Here is a 14,074-nt window from a genome sequence, read left to right as displayed (position 1 = left end):
GGGGCTGCCGGGGCTGCTGTCCAGTAGCTGGGCCCGTCGCGTTCTAGGTCTGCTTGGCTTCGTGCTGCTGCTTTCGTGGTACGTAGGCGGGCGGGCAAGACGGACGGGCTCCGGGACCGGGCCGGGCCTGCACCTGCTGCCCTGGAGCTCGGGCCCCGGCGAGCCCCGTGCCGCGGCGTCGCAAGCCTGCGTGGAGGCGGCCACCCGCACGTGGCGGGCGCTGCAGGAGCGCGGTGAGGCGGTGCCGCTAAGCCCCCGGTCCCCCGACAGCGCCGCGGCCTCGGACCCCTTCTCGGCCGCGCCTCCCGCCCTGGTGGGTAACGGCTTTCTGGCTCTGGACGTGAGCCGCAACCGACTGTGGGTGACGCCCGGCGAGCGGCAACCTCCCGTGGCTCCGGAGCTGGCACCCTTCGTGCAGCTGCGGCCGCTGAGCGCTCAGGCTGAGGCGGGCGCCGCGGCGCTGCTGCTGCGCCAGGGTCTAGTGCGCCGCGTGCGCTGCCTGCAGCCGCCGGAGCCGCCCCCCGGGGCCGGGCCCGGAGCGGCGCCGGGGGCCGGGGGGCCGGCGCCGGGGACCGGACCTGGGGCCCAGTGCGTGCTGCTGCAGGAGGACTTTTTGGCGCACCGCGCGCGCCCCCATCTCTACGTGCAGCGCATCCACATCCACAACCCCACGGAGCGTGTGGCAGCACTCTGGACGGTGGGCCCCACTCCAAGGCCTCCCCTCAAGACTTTTACCAGCACCCTGGAGAAGGCCGGCGACCACCAGTTCCTGCTCCATTCGGGACACTCGCCTCCGTTGCCCAACGGCAAGGTCAGTCTGGTGGTGGTGGCTGCCAAGAAGCTGGTGGACTTGCTCCAGGTGGCCCCCAAGTCCCTGCTGGATGAGGCCGTTCTTTGGGTGGTCTACATCTCAGAGCCCTTGGACCTGCGGGCCCTGAAGGCCAAGGGGGCTAAGGAGATGAAAGAGCTGAAGACTCTTCAGGACATGGCTCGCAAGGAGATATTGGAATTAATGGAGATCCCTGTGGTTGATCTCCTCCAGGACCACCAGCAACTCTGGGCTCAGCTCTTTGCCTCAGGTAATTATATGGGGTCACCTTGAGGGAATCTGGTAGACATTCTTCGGAGAAAAGGGAGAACCTGAAGCTTGGGAGTCTTCATGTAGATCCCCTTTAAAGAGCTGGTGGTGGCACGAACTGGAGCAAACAATTGGTACTGGCAGTTGAGTAAGGAATGTCTGGGTGAAAGTAATTATGCTGAGGGATCCAACAGGGGAACTTAGGAGCCAGTCCTGCAATTCATTTTTAAGAATTTTTGACTTCTGTACAGAGTGTAGGATTCTCAAAGTTCTGTCTAGATTCTCAAAGTTCTCTCTAGAGTAAGTGTCAGGATTTCACACCCCCCCCCCCCCAACTATTGCAGGGATTATGATCCTTATTCCTGGGTAGCCTGGATTACTGCCACCAAATGGGAAAAGGTTTTTCCATTTCACTGACAAGAAGTGATTGCAAATCATAGATGGAAGAATGGGTTGTTATTTCATTCTGTACAACTGTAAGTTGTCTGCTTTATTTGGCTATTTTAAGATAGAACTTGATACTCTGAAAGCTTGAAGGGAACAGGGTTGTTGTGGTATAGGGAACCCATCATTTGAAGTTTTATGTAGAATGGGAAGTTTGGAATGAATGCTGGTTTTTTTTTTTTTTTTTTTTTTTTTTGTGGGCTATAATCAGGAGAGCAAGAAGTGTAGATTTGCTCTGAAGTGGTTTTCAGAGGGCTTACTCTGGTATTGATATTGGAGGAAAACTGGAAGGATGAATGACTTCCAGGAATAGCTGGATTAGGCCAGGGGCAAATGGCTAAATGTTTTCTGTTCTTGAGAGAAAATCTGGGGTTTTTAAGGATTGTAAATTCAGTACAAGCCAAGATTATAATATAGCCCTACAGATAACTGATGTGTTATTAGGCTGCATTCAGAAAACCATAGTGTAGACCAAGGGAAGGTGAGGTGATAGCTGAAGGGTTTTTTTTTGGTTATGGACACTGAATTTTAGGAAGGACGTTGAAAAAAAAGGTAGGGGTGCTGCTACAGCTGTATGGCTTAGTAGTTTGAGAGTCAGGCCTAAAGATGGGAAGCCCTAGGGTCAAATATGGCCTAGTAACACTTCTAGCTGTGTGACTCTGGCCAAGTCACTTAATCCCCGTTGCCTACCTTTACCTCTTTTGCCCAAGTTGGAAGGTGAGGATTATTTAAAAGAAAGAAAAAGCTGGAGGGCATCTGTGGTGAATGAATGACTCTTAGGATCAGCTGAAGGAACTGGGAATGTTTTGGGGGGAGAAGAGATGATTTAGAAAGGAAATAATAGTTGTTTTCAAGTATTTAAAGAACTCTTATGTGCTAGATGGTATTGCTCTACTTAGGACCCAGAGGACACATCCAGGAGTAGATAGAAGTAGCAGACAGAAGTTTTAGGTTCAATGTAAAGAAAAACTTCCCAATAATTACAATTGTTCAGAAATGGAAGGGGCTGCACTTGAAAGGTAGTAGGCCTCCATCACTGGAACCAACAGAGTAGAGGTTAAATGACATTTGATAGTGTGGATATTATGGAGGAGATTCTTGTCTACAAACCCAGTTAGGTGGTCTTTGAGGTTCCTTTCAACTTTTAAGATTCAGTGAATGTGTAATGACAGATTTTTTTTTTCATCCTCAAGTAATCACCTCCTTGTCCCTCCATTCATAGTTCATGTTCTTATTTTTATAGGGGTTGAAATGAAAAAGATCAATGATGCTCATACACCATCTAGCCTGACTGTCAACTTGACACTGTACTACATGCTATCCTGCTCTCCAGCCCCCCTACTGAGTCCCACCCTGAGCCGGTGGGAACGAGACCAAATGGAGTCAACTCTGAGTTATGAAGACCATTGCTTCAGTGGTCATGCAACCATGCATGCAGAGAACCTTTGGCCAGGGAGATTGTCCAGCGTTCTCCAGATCCTGCAGCTCTCTGATGTGTGGAAATTAACACTCCAGAAACGGGGATGCAAGGGACTGGTGAAAGTGGGGGCCCCTGGGATTATGCAAGGAATGGTGCTCAGCTTTGGGGGTCTGCAGTTTACAGAAAACCACCTTCAGTTCCAGGCAGATCCTGATGTGCTCCACAACAGCTACATCTTACATGGGATCCACTATAAGAATGATCATATCAACTTGGCTGTCCTTGTGGATGGAGAGGGAAAGCCATTCCTACATGTGTCGGTGAAGCCCCACAGCCCACCCACCAAGATCTATGCCTGTGAGGCTGGGTGCCTAAATGAGCCCGTGGAGCTGACCTCAGAGTCCCAAGGCCACACTTTTCCTGTCATGGTGACCCAGCCTATCACACCCCTCCTCTACATCTCCACAGATCTGTTGCACTTACAAGACCTGAGGCACACCCTGCATCTGAAAGCTATTCTGGCCCATGAGGAGCACATGGCCAAACAGTACCCCGGCCTGCCCTTCCTCTTCTGGTTCAGTGTGGCTTCACTCATCACACTGTTCCATCTCTTTCTGTTCAAACTCATCTACAATGAATACTGTGGGCCTGGAGCCAAGTCGCTCTTCAGGAGTAAGGTATAAAGCTGCCACCTCTAGCTACTCTCTGGGCTTTGGGGAGCCCAAGCCTCCTGGCTTGTATTCTGTGCCCAGGATGGTCCTGGCTCTGAGGGTGGGGCATATCCTGAAGAGTGATGGTACATCCTTTCTTCAATTCTGTTCCTTCAGTCCTTGTGCTTCCTATACAAGGAATACTAAAGGAGACAGAAGTGATTGCTTTCTTATTTGCTGCAGACCAAAAAGGGCTCTAAAGAGCCCATGGGAAGGGTAAAGATATGAAAGTCCAGCTCATAGGTGCCTGCTAATTAGAATAGCAGTGGACCTTGGAGTCTTCTGGCTTCCCAGAAACTTCACTTGCTTTTTATTTGATGGTGGCACCAACACCCAGCCAGCTATGATCAGATAGTGGCACCTCCCTTGCTGCCTGTTAAGGTTAATCCTTGACTGAGCATCAGGGCCTGTCATGGTGTGGATTGCTTAATGAATTAAGCTCTTCCACTGTTCTCTGATGGTGTCTATCCCATCAAATGGCCCTCTTTCCCTGGAAGTGGTGGTGAGGTGCCTTTTTTATTTTTTTAATGCACTCTATAATTTCAGGGCCCTTTGAAACAGATTTTTACTTGGGTCACAAAAGGGCTGGGATGGGCCTATGGGATTAATGTACTGAGGATTAAATGTCATTGATGGGGCCTGAAGTACAAATCACTTCCTCTGTTTTGCCCTCAAATTCGATCTTTGTAGTAAAGGAGAAAGGTGGTCTGGAAGGGAAAATGTGCTACAGAATTAGGTGTTATTTTGGATCAAGGTGCAATACAAAACTTGTTCCCCCAGTAATAAAGAGGTAGGCTTGGGGGTGAGGGGCTGCCCAGGAAAGTCTTGGTTGGTCTTGATTAATGGTGCTGGAAAAAGGGAAAACAGCTTTGTAGCCTCTAAAAAGAATGAATTGATAGCTAACCCAAGCATGAGGGTGGAGGAAAAAATAGCTCCATTTCTGAAAAAATGGAAGAGGCAATTCCAGTCACTTGGAAATTAGTCTCTGTCCCTCATGGTAGGAACCCAGATTGAAAAGGATTATGCACATGGCCTCCTCCATTTGTCCTAGCAGGTGCTCAGTGTACTTTGCGTGGGGTCAGCAGCTCTTATGAAACCAGCCGAGGGCTGTTCTTCACCACTGCCACCTCTGCTGGCTGGTGAGCCTTCCCTGCCTTTGCTCCCACTCATGCCTACTCCTCACATCCAGAGCTGCAAGCTCAAGCTCTCCCTAGGGATTTTTCCCCTGACTTCCGAATTCTTCCTAGGGAGTAGCCAAACCAGCTCAGCTCCTGCTGAATGTCCTTGCCTTAAGCCACTGGGCTTAGTTACTGGCTTTTTACATCTCTCTGCCCTCTGCCTCTGACATTGCTCTCCTAGGCTGGTAATTATTGACAAGGTTGAACCTGAGCCAGGGTTGGATGCTGCTCAGAGTTGCAATCAGTAATCTGCCTTTCTTAAGAGTTCTGTAGCTGTGAGCAAGAGTGGTGGCAAACAGTAACACCTTGTTTTATTAATTGAACAGGAAGATCCCAGTGTCTGAGTGAGTTAACAGTACCGCTTTCAGCCTCCATTTGCACAAGACACCCAGCACCCGAAAAGTCCTGCTGCTTCGAACAAGGGACCTTTTGAAAGCAACAACCCTATTGTGCCTTGTTGGGGGAAACCAGTGACTCGGAAGTGTTTGTGGCTGTTGAGGAGTTTTACTCTGGAATGAATGAGTGTCACTTTGGGAATGAGGGAGGGAGAGAGGCCATGTTGACTTTTTGTAAACTTCCACCTTAATAAAGTGAACCTATTTGGAAATTACTTGAAATTGACCTTACTCCTTCAACTTTCCCCCTTTTTTCTCTTCAAGGAAGAGACCACCTTCCTTTGTCCTCCACCTCCCTCCCCCACCTCCCTACCCCCACCTTCCCTTTCTCCTTTTTGGAAATCTCAGCTAGAAAAACTCCTTTTTCCTAATTTAATGTCTTCTACCTTGAATGAACTTTTAATTTATTTTTGCTTGGGATTTTTGAATGATTTCAGCCTCTACTTTAGACAGCAAATCACTGAAATGATTTTGGAGCTGATTTGCCATTGGGGAGCTCAGCTGTGTGTTTCCAGTGTGGTTCATTCAGGGCCCAGTCAGAGGGAGTCTCCCCAAGGGCAGAAGGATACACATAGCCTGAACTGGAAGACGTTACATTACTGGGTTAAATTGGAAGTGCTGTTTCTTAGCCTATGGAGATTTGTGTGTTTTTGTATTTTCAGGCTGTTTGGGGATGGGCATGGGAGGGGAATTATTGGGCTTTCTAGTGACCAATGATTGTTGAGTTTTCAAATACCAAAGCTTTTTTGTTTTGTTTTTAAATAAATACCTTTAAAACATATATAGTGTCATGTTTTGTGTATGGGCAGCACTTGTCTCATGGGTTTATCACTTCCCCTACTGTCCAAAGTAGTATGTAAAAAACACCCTTCAACAAGTGGTTAAGCCAGTCCTGGTTCCTTTCTAAGTGGGTCAAGCCTCATAGTTAGGCTGCTTGGTCAGGTGAGTCAGGGCTGTGTAGACATTTACCCTTTCTAGTCTCCAGGTTCCATTAGCATTATTTCTATCCTATTTCAAATCTTTATCATCCCTCACTTAGACTAGGGCTGGAGTCCTGCTTCCAGTCTTCCCCTTCATGCTTGGTTCTAGCTAAACCCCTGAACTTGCCGTTTCTCATTTTGCCCTATTCTCTTCTGTCCCTGCACAGATCATAATGCAGTGGAAAGACTGGATTTGAAACTGGATGGCTTGCATTTGAATCTTGGTTCAGCTACTCATAAACCCTGATCATTGGCAGTTTTCTCATCCAGAAAATGAGGGAGTTGGATTCAATGACATCCAAAATTTCTTCCAATTCTTTAGTCAGTGTTCCTATGTGTTTTTCCATTTTGAGAACTATCACCATCTCTGCTTATTGAATTCCCTTTCTTTAAAGAGTTTTGATTGAGGAAGCTTCAAAATGACTCTGATACCACGTCATCCGTGAAGCCTTCCATAAGTCCCCATCAATGCCCAATAGTGCTCTGTCCCTTCTTGCAGCTCTTTGGACATACAGGTTTATGTATCTATATTATATACATAATATAAAAATATATATTTATATGCACACATATACACACATAGAATGCTTGTTTTATCTTTCCATTTATTTGCATTTTTCACTCCCTCCACCAAACACTACTCAATTAAATTTCCTGTCCTCAGTTCCTAGCACAATGCACTGTATGTTTTGCCCTCCTACCCTCACCCTGAGCTGCTAGTACCAATACCTCCTAATCCCATTATTTATTTTGTATGTGTTCTTATATTTATATATCTCCACTGATGAAATGTAAAAATCTTAAAGACGAGGGCTATTAAATTTTTGTCTTTGTAATCCCCAAGATCTAGCATAGTATGTGACCTGTTGTTTTTCAGTGGTTTTTTGAGTCATGCAGTTGGGGTTTTCTTGGCAAAGATCCTGGATGGTTTGCCATTTCCTTTTTCAGGTCATCAGAACTGATGAGGAAGCTGAGGCAACAATAGTTAAGACTTTCCTGTGGTCATCATATACATAGTAGGTGCTTAATGTATATTAAATGATAATATTTATTGAAGTTGGACTAGATGGCAGCTGAGGTTTTTGAGGTCTTTTCTAATACTAACATTAAGGTATTTCATGGTTCTTACTAGTCTCTGTTCAGCCCTTGCAACTCTAAAATCCATTGTTTTAAGGAACCTAATAAATGATATTCTCTATTTAAAGGTCCTTTCCAGCTCTGCCATTCTTTATTCTAAGGCCCTTTTCAACTCAGACATTCCATAATAAGGTTCCATTCTTCTCGGCTTTGACGTTTTGTGTCAAAGGGTTCTTCTAGTTCTTAGAGAGTATGAAATGTTCTAATTAAGAAATTTATTTCTCTAAAGAATTAGAAGGGCAGCTATTTGGCTCAGTGGATAGAGCCAGGCCTAGAGATAGGAGGTCCTAGATTCATATCTGTCTTCAAACACTTCCTAGTTGCATGACCCTAAGCAAGTCATTTAATGCAAATTGCTTAGCCCTTACCACTCTTCTGCCTTGAAACCAGTACTCAATTTTGATTCCAAGATGCAGGGTAAGAGTTTTGGAGGAAAAAAAAAGGAATTAGAACACTGTTCTCTTGACATCTTGTCAGCCCTACGAGTCCTGGATATAATTTGTTCTGCCCGCTAGACTTGTAGAACAAAGCACCCATTGACATCAATTTCACCTATCCTCTTAATATAGAATTTGGATTTTAAAGGGACTTCTAGTTCTCAAAGTGTGGAGACAGCTGTGAAATCCTCATTTTGAAGCATCTATAACATTGGCAAGGGGAAGACCTGTAAGATGCCTCTTTAACTCCCATAGTTTATTTGGTAGAGTATCAGATAATCTTTGCTACCTTGCAAGTAACAGATGTTAGAGCTGGAGTGACCTTAGAATATAGAATCTTAGAAAAATGATGTTAGATCTGAGGGGAGCTTTTTTTTTCTCTCCCCTTTTCTCTTGTTTAGGCAGAACAAAGAGACTTTTGTTAGATGATTTTCTCCAGCAGTTCAGACTTGTGGAAAATATGTAGTTTCTCAGGCAGCTTCTATTGCTCCCTAAACTCAAGCCAAGGGGCCTTCTGGCCAAAACTGAGGGTTAATTTTAGAGAAATTTAGAGAAAATAGGATGTTAGAACTAGGAGAAACTTAAAGATATAATGCATTAAAGGGATATAGAACTTGGACAAGTCCTTTAAATCTCTTAATGCCTCAGTTAACTCATCTGTTAAATGGAGATAACTGAACTCTTTTTATTTTCTCTACATCAAGTTTTAGGTCTGAATTTCTGTTTCAGTATGTTGAATTTCTTTTCTTTGCCTATTTGGACTGTATTTACCTATTTGGTTTAGCAGAATGATTTAGCCTTGGCCTGGAGACCTAAATTCTGTCTCATGAGGCTCTTTAGAAGATGAGCATTTTAGAAAGAGCTTGGACACAAAGTCAGGAGACCTAAGGCCTAGTCCCAGTTCTACTTTTTAACTTTGGAGAAGTAAAAAAAAAAAATCAGATTCACAAAATCTCAGAAGAGACTTCAGTAGTCATCTAGTTCAACCTGGCTGATATCTAATCCAAAAAAAAGCCTGAGCTTATGGTCATCTAGCCTCTTCATGAAGACCTTCAGTGATGGAAAACCTTCCATCTTCTCTGGCAAAGAAGAACCTATCTTTCTATTGGTTCTAATCAATTGACCTATGTCACTATGAGGAAATTAATTGGAAACGACCGGTCTAGAATCCTTTACTTCCCTTGAGGCTCAGCTCAAGCACCATTTTCTACAGAAAGCCTTCTTTTCCCCAGTTACTAGTGCCTTACCTCCCTAACTACTTTGTATATCTTTTTTATGGCTTTTATATATGTACATATGTTTTCCCCAAAAGAATATAAGCTCTTTGAGGGCAAGGACTGTTCCATTTTTGTCTTGGTATCCCAAGCAGATAGCCCAATGCTTGGAACACAAGAAATGCTTAATACAATCTTGATGATTAATTAATTGATGGTATCAATGAAAGATAGGTTCATGGAATGCCTTTCCAGCCATTGGGTATTCTCATATAGTCTTGGAGCATCAGGCATGCCTCATTCTTTCATCAGCTTTCATCTTGTCAAAAGACAAAGCAGCAAAAGGCCAAAGAAGAGCAATCATACAAATACAAGAGAGAAAATAAAAATCCAAAGCTGGGAAAAAAATCTCATTAACCCTAGGGAATGCTAGCTTTACACAGACTATATAATCACTGCCTTTTGGACCTGTTTTCCTAAGGCCCCAAATCTGGAAGCGATCATAATGATAATTACTAGCTTGTGTAACATGTCTGTGCTTTGAAAATGATGGAATTCTGCTCAGTTGGGTTTTCAGCTTCATTTTCTATTTTGGGCCATTCAAAAAGGCCAGTAGTTTTCAGTTTTCAACCAGGAATTGAGGAAAGGAAGGTGGGGATTTTAAAATAGCTGTTATCCTAGGTGTGCTGTTTTGAGTTGGACCCAGCCAAACTGACTTTCATGTGTTAAATTGGTGTAAATAGCTGTGCAAACTAAAATGGCTGAGTTATTCATTTCTTTCTTTTACTCCTTCTGTTTCTATTGAGGTGAGAAAGCAATGATTAAGCATTGAGAGAAAGTCCTGCCATTAAAATCACATGAACAAATCTGCCTTCTGACACTTTCTAGCTTGGGTGACTCTGGGCAAGTCATTTTAACCCCCATTGGCTAGTCCTTATTACTCTTCTGCTTTGGAATCAAAACAGTTTTGCTTCTAAGACCGAAGGTAAGGGTTTTAAAAAACAAATAAAAATACACAAAATCCACATAGAAAAATTTCCTCCTCTACAATTTGTTTTCTGATTCTATCTTCATTGACTTTATTTTGTGCAGTAAAGACTACATAAGGTTAAAAAGCTTTTGTATAACTAAGATCAATGAAGGCTGTATTATTCTCATTTTACATATGTGGAAACTGAGGTGGGAAGAAGTGAATTGATGTATTAATTGTCACATTGTTAGTGGCATATTACATACACCTATGAGTATGTCCTATGTAATTTTTGTAATCTGCTTATCCACATCTTTTCAAAATATTGAGATTCTCAAGGGCTATGACTATCCTATGCTTTTTGGAGGAAAAGATCTAGTGTTAGATATGTATAAATAAAACAGACTAAATGAGGCTTCTTAGGAACTCTGCCCACTCTAGTAGGGCATTTGGTATAGAAAAAGTCCCGATGGAAGGAAGGTCCAGAGGACCTTGTTCTAACCCACAGTCAAGACCTGAAACAAGTGCTGGAGGAGAAGAGAGGATATGCAGTGGAGACTATGACTAGGATTATGACTTCAATATTTGCTGCTAAAAAGTCTAATCATTCCTTTTGATTAATATATGACTCTCAAGCAATGCCTCAAAGACCCATGGCCAATCCTCAGAGCTATAAATTGCCTGGTACTAAAGAGTTTCACATGAGTTTGCTAGTATAACAGTCTTGCATATTGGATGCTGTTGTGTTGAGGAAGGGAGAAGAAAGTTATTCCCCCTGAATCTGGCACCCTATCAGTATTGGTGCCTCTCTCTTTCCTAGTTCCTTCCCTCAGATGTGATTTCCTTTCTAGTCAATTTTCTCAGCTCTACCCCATGGACTTAACTTGGTTTTCCTTTCAAAAACCAACTAAAGGGGCAGCTAAGTGGCTTAGTGGATTGAGAGCCAGCCCCAGAGATGGGAAGTCCTGGGTTCAAAGCTGGCCTCAGACAAGTCCTAACTGTGTGACCCTGGGAATGTCACTTAACCCCTTTTGCCTAGCCCTTACCATTCTTCTGCCTTAGGACCACTACACAGCATTGATTCCAAGATAGAGGGGAAGGGTTAAAAAAAATTGGAGGAAAGAAACAATGAAAAGCAGATGTGCCCAAAGTGCCACCTCCAACTCATCTCAGCTTCAACAAAATTGCTAAACTCATTTTCCTAGAAGTGATATGAATCCACGTTCAGTGAACAGAGGAGATCATTCAAGTCAAAAGAGCAAGGAAAGAAGGGAGAAGGGAATTAAGCACCCATTTTGTGTCAGTGCTTTACAAATATTATTTCATTTGATCTTCATAACAACCTTGGGAAGTAGAGGCTGTTATTATCCTCAGTTTATAGTTTAAGAACCTGAGGCAAACTGCAATTAAATGATGTGCTCAGGGTCACATTGCTAGTAAGTATGTGAAGGCAGATTTGAAATTAGGTCCCCCTGACTTCAGGGCTGGTGCTCTATCCATTGTACCACTTAGCTGCTTCCTCTACTAAGGCAGACTCTTCTCTGTCCCTTTCAAGAGCAAATCCTGAAAAATGATTCTGAAATGGTCCTCTGACCAAATATAGTTTGTCCTACCCCTAGGACTCAGCCCTATACCACTGACAGATACCTTACATAGGCTGAATCTGAATCAGATACCTCTCCTGATCTCCTTAGTGTTTGGAATCCTCAAATTATCATGTATTTAACTTATCTGTATTCAAGTATCTCCCAATAGAATGAGAACTCTTTGAGGAAAGAGACTTTTTCTATCCCCAGCACCTATAACAGTGGCTGGCACTTATTAAGGGGATAATCAAACAGGATTAGATTGGAATATGGTTTGTCCTACCTCTAATGTCAGAATTCCCCTTTGCTCAGTCCCATCTACTCCCAAGCAGGGACCTTACTTTGTACCTGCCATTTTGTCCTCTTCCTCCAAGAGGTTCCATAGATCCACTTTTACCAAGGCTTTGTCTTCATCTCACTGAACTTTGGGCTCTTATCTGTAAAATATGCCATGAGTCATGCAAAACCTGCCCCTTACTGGGTCATTGGGAAAATCAGTGAATAGAAAGCTCTGTACATTCAGTTCAATTTATAGAGCATCAACTGTGCTAGGAACTGGAGATATAAAGACAAAAACAGTAGAGCTTTTGCCCTCAAGGCATTTGCATTCTGTTGGGGAGAAACAGTACAATATACCCAGATAAATAAATATTAAATATATGCAATGCAAATACAAAATACTTAAGTGGATCTGGGATGACATCTATTTGGACATTCCCTCCAATGATGCTGATGTCATTCCTTTTCAAAAACAAAGGATGAACAACAATGATATATCTTCTTTCTTTTTAGTGGTTATATTTATTATTTTACATGAAGATACAATTTTTTAGGGAATTTTAATTTAATTAATTAATTTATAATATTTTTCCATGGTTACAAGATTCATATTCTTTCCCTCCCCTTCTCCTACCCTCTTCCTGTAGCCAACGCACAATTCCACTGGGTTTTACATGTTGTTGATCAAGACCTATTTCCATATTATTGATATTTGCTCTAGGGTGATCATTTAGAGTCTACATCCTAAATCATATCCCCATCAACCCATGTGATCAAGCAGTTGTTTTTCTTCTGTGTTTCTTCTCCCACAGTTTGAAACAATTTTTTAAAATTACTTATTTTTAAAATTTTTCCCATGGTTACATGATTCTTCTTTTCTTCCTTCCCCCTCCCTGAGGTGACAAGCAATTTCACTGGGTTATACATATTATCACTCAAATCCTATTTCCATATTTTTCATTTTTGTAATAGAGTCATCTTTTAAAACCAAAACCCCAAATCATATACCCATATAAATAAATGATCAATCATATGTTTTCTTTTGGATTTCTACTCTCACAGTGCTTTCTCTAGATGTGGATAGCGTTCTTTCTCATGAGTCCCTCAAAGTTGTCTTGGATCATTGCATTGCTTTTAGTAGCAAAATCAATTACATTTGATTGTCCCACAGTGTTTCAGATACTGTGTATAATGTTCTCTTGGTACTGTTTATTTCACTCCGCATTAGTTCATGTAGGTCTTTTCAGTTCTTACAGAAATCAAGCAGTTCATCATTCTTTATAGCACAATAGCATTTCATCACCATCATATACCACAATTTCTTCAACCATTCCCCAATCTAAGGACATCCTCTTATTTTCCAATTTTTTTGCCACCCCGAAAAGCACAGCTATAAATATTTTTTTCAAACAGAGCCTTTCCCATTTTTTTTAACTTTGGGATACAAACCCAGTAGTGGTGTTGCTGAATTAAAGGATATGCATTCTTTTAAAGCACTTTGGACATAATTCCAAATTGCCTTCAGAATGGTTGGATCAATTCACAACTACACCAGCAATGCATTAGTGTCCCAATTTTGCCACAGCCTCTCCAACATTTATTATTTTCTTTTACTACCATATTGGTCACTATGCTAGGTGTAAGGTGGTACCTTAGAGTTGTTTTGATTTGCATTTCTCTAATCAAAAGGGATTTAGAACATTTTTTCAGATGATTATTGATAGTTTTCATTTCTTCATCTGAAAACTGCTTATTCATATCCCTTGACCATTTGTCAATTGAGGAATGACTTGATTTCTTGTTAATTTGACTTAGTTCTTTGTATACTTGAGAAATTAGACCTCTGTCAGAGAATTTTGTTATCATTTTTTTACCCCAGTTTGTTGCTTCCCTTCTAATTTTGGTTGCATTGGTTTTGTTTGTACAAGACTTTTTAAATTTTATAATCAAAATTATTCATTTTACATCTTGTAATATTCTCTGTCTCTTGCTTGGTCTTAAATTATTTTCTTCCCCATAGAAGATACAATTTTTAGTAATTGTTTTCTGGCATTCTCCAACCTATATTCTCTCCCCCTCTCTCACCTGGCCTGCCTCCTGAAGATGACAAGCAATATGATATAGGTTATACATGTACTATCCTGCAATATGCATTTCCATGTTTGTCAAATGGTGAAAGAAGTATTGCTTATAGTAGAAAAAAACTCATGAAGTGAAAAATTACATGTTTCAATATGCATTCAGAT

General features: G+C 42.3%; 1 protein-coding gene across 1 annotated transcript; it reads left to right on the top strand.

The window, feature by feature from the left end:
• Position 1: 1 nt before the first annotated feature.
• LOC123240968 (uncharacterized protein KIAA2013-like) lies at positions 2-6,006 on the top strand (the record flags this gene model as incomplete). Its single annotated transcript, XM_044668677.1, has 3 exons — positions 2-1,079; positions 2,766-3,619; positions 5,157-6,006. Coding segments are annotated over 3 exons (1,950 nt in total), but the record flags the coding sequence as incomplete, so codon positions are not given.
• Positions 6,007-14,074: the final 8,068 nt, after the last annotated feature.

Source organism: Gracilinanus agilis, chromosome 3 (genome assembly GCF_016433145.1).
Source record: "Gracilinanus agilis isolate LMUSP501 chromosome 3, AgileGrace, whole genome shotgun sequence".
NCBI lineage: Eukaryota > Metazoa > Chordata > Mammalia > Didelphimorphia > Didelphidae > Gracilinanus > Gracilinanus agilis.
This window is presented reverse-complemented; position numbering and strand designations above follow the sequence as displayed.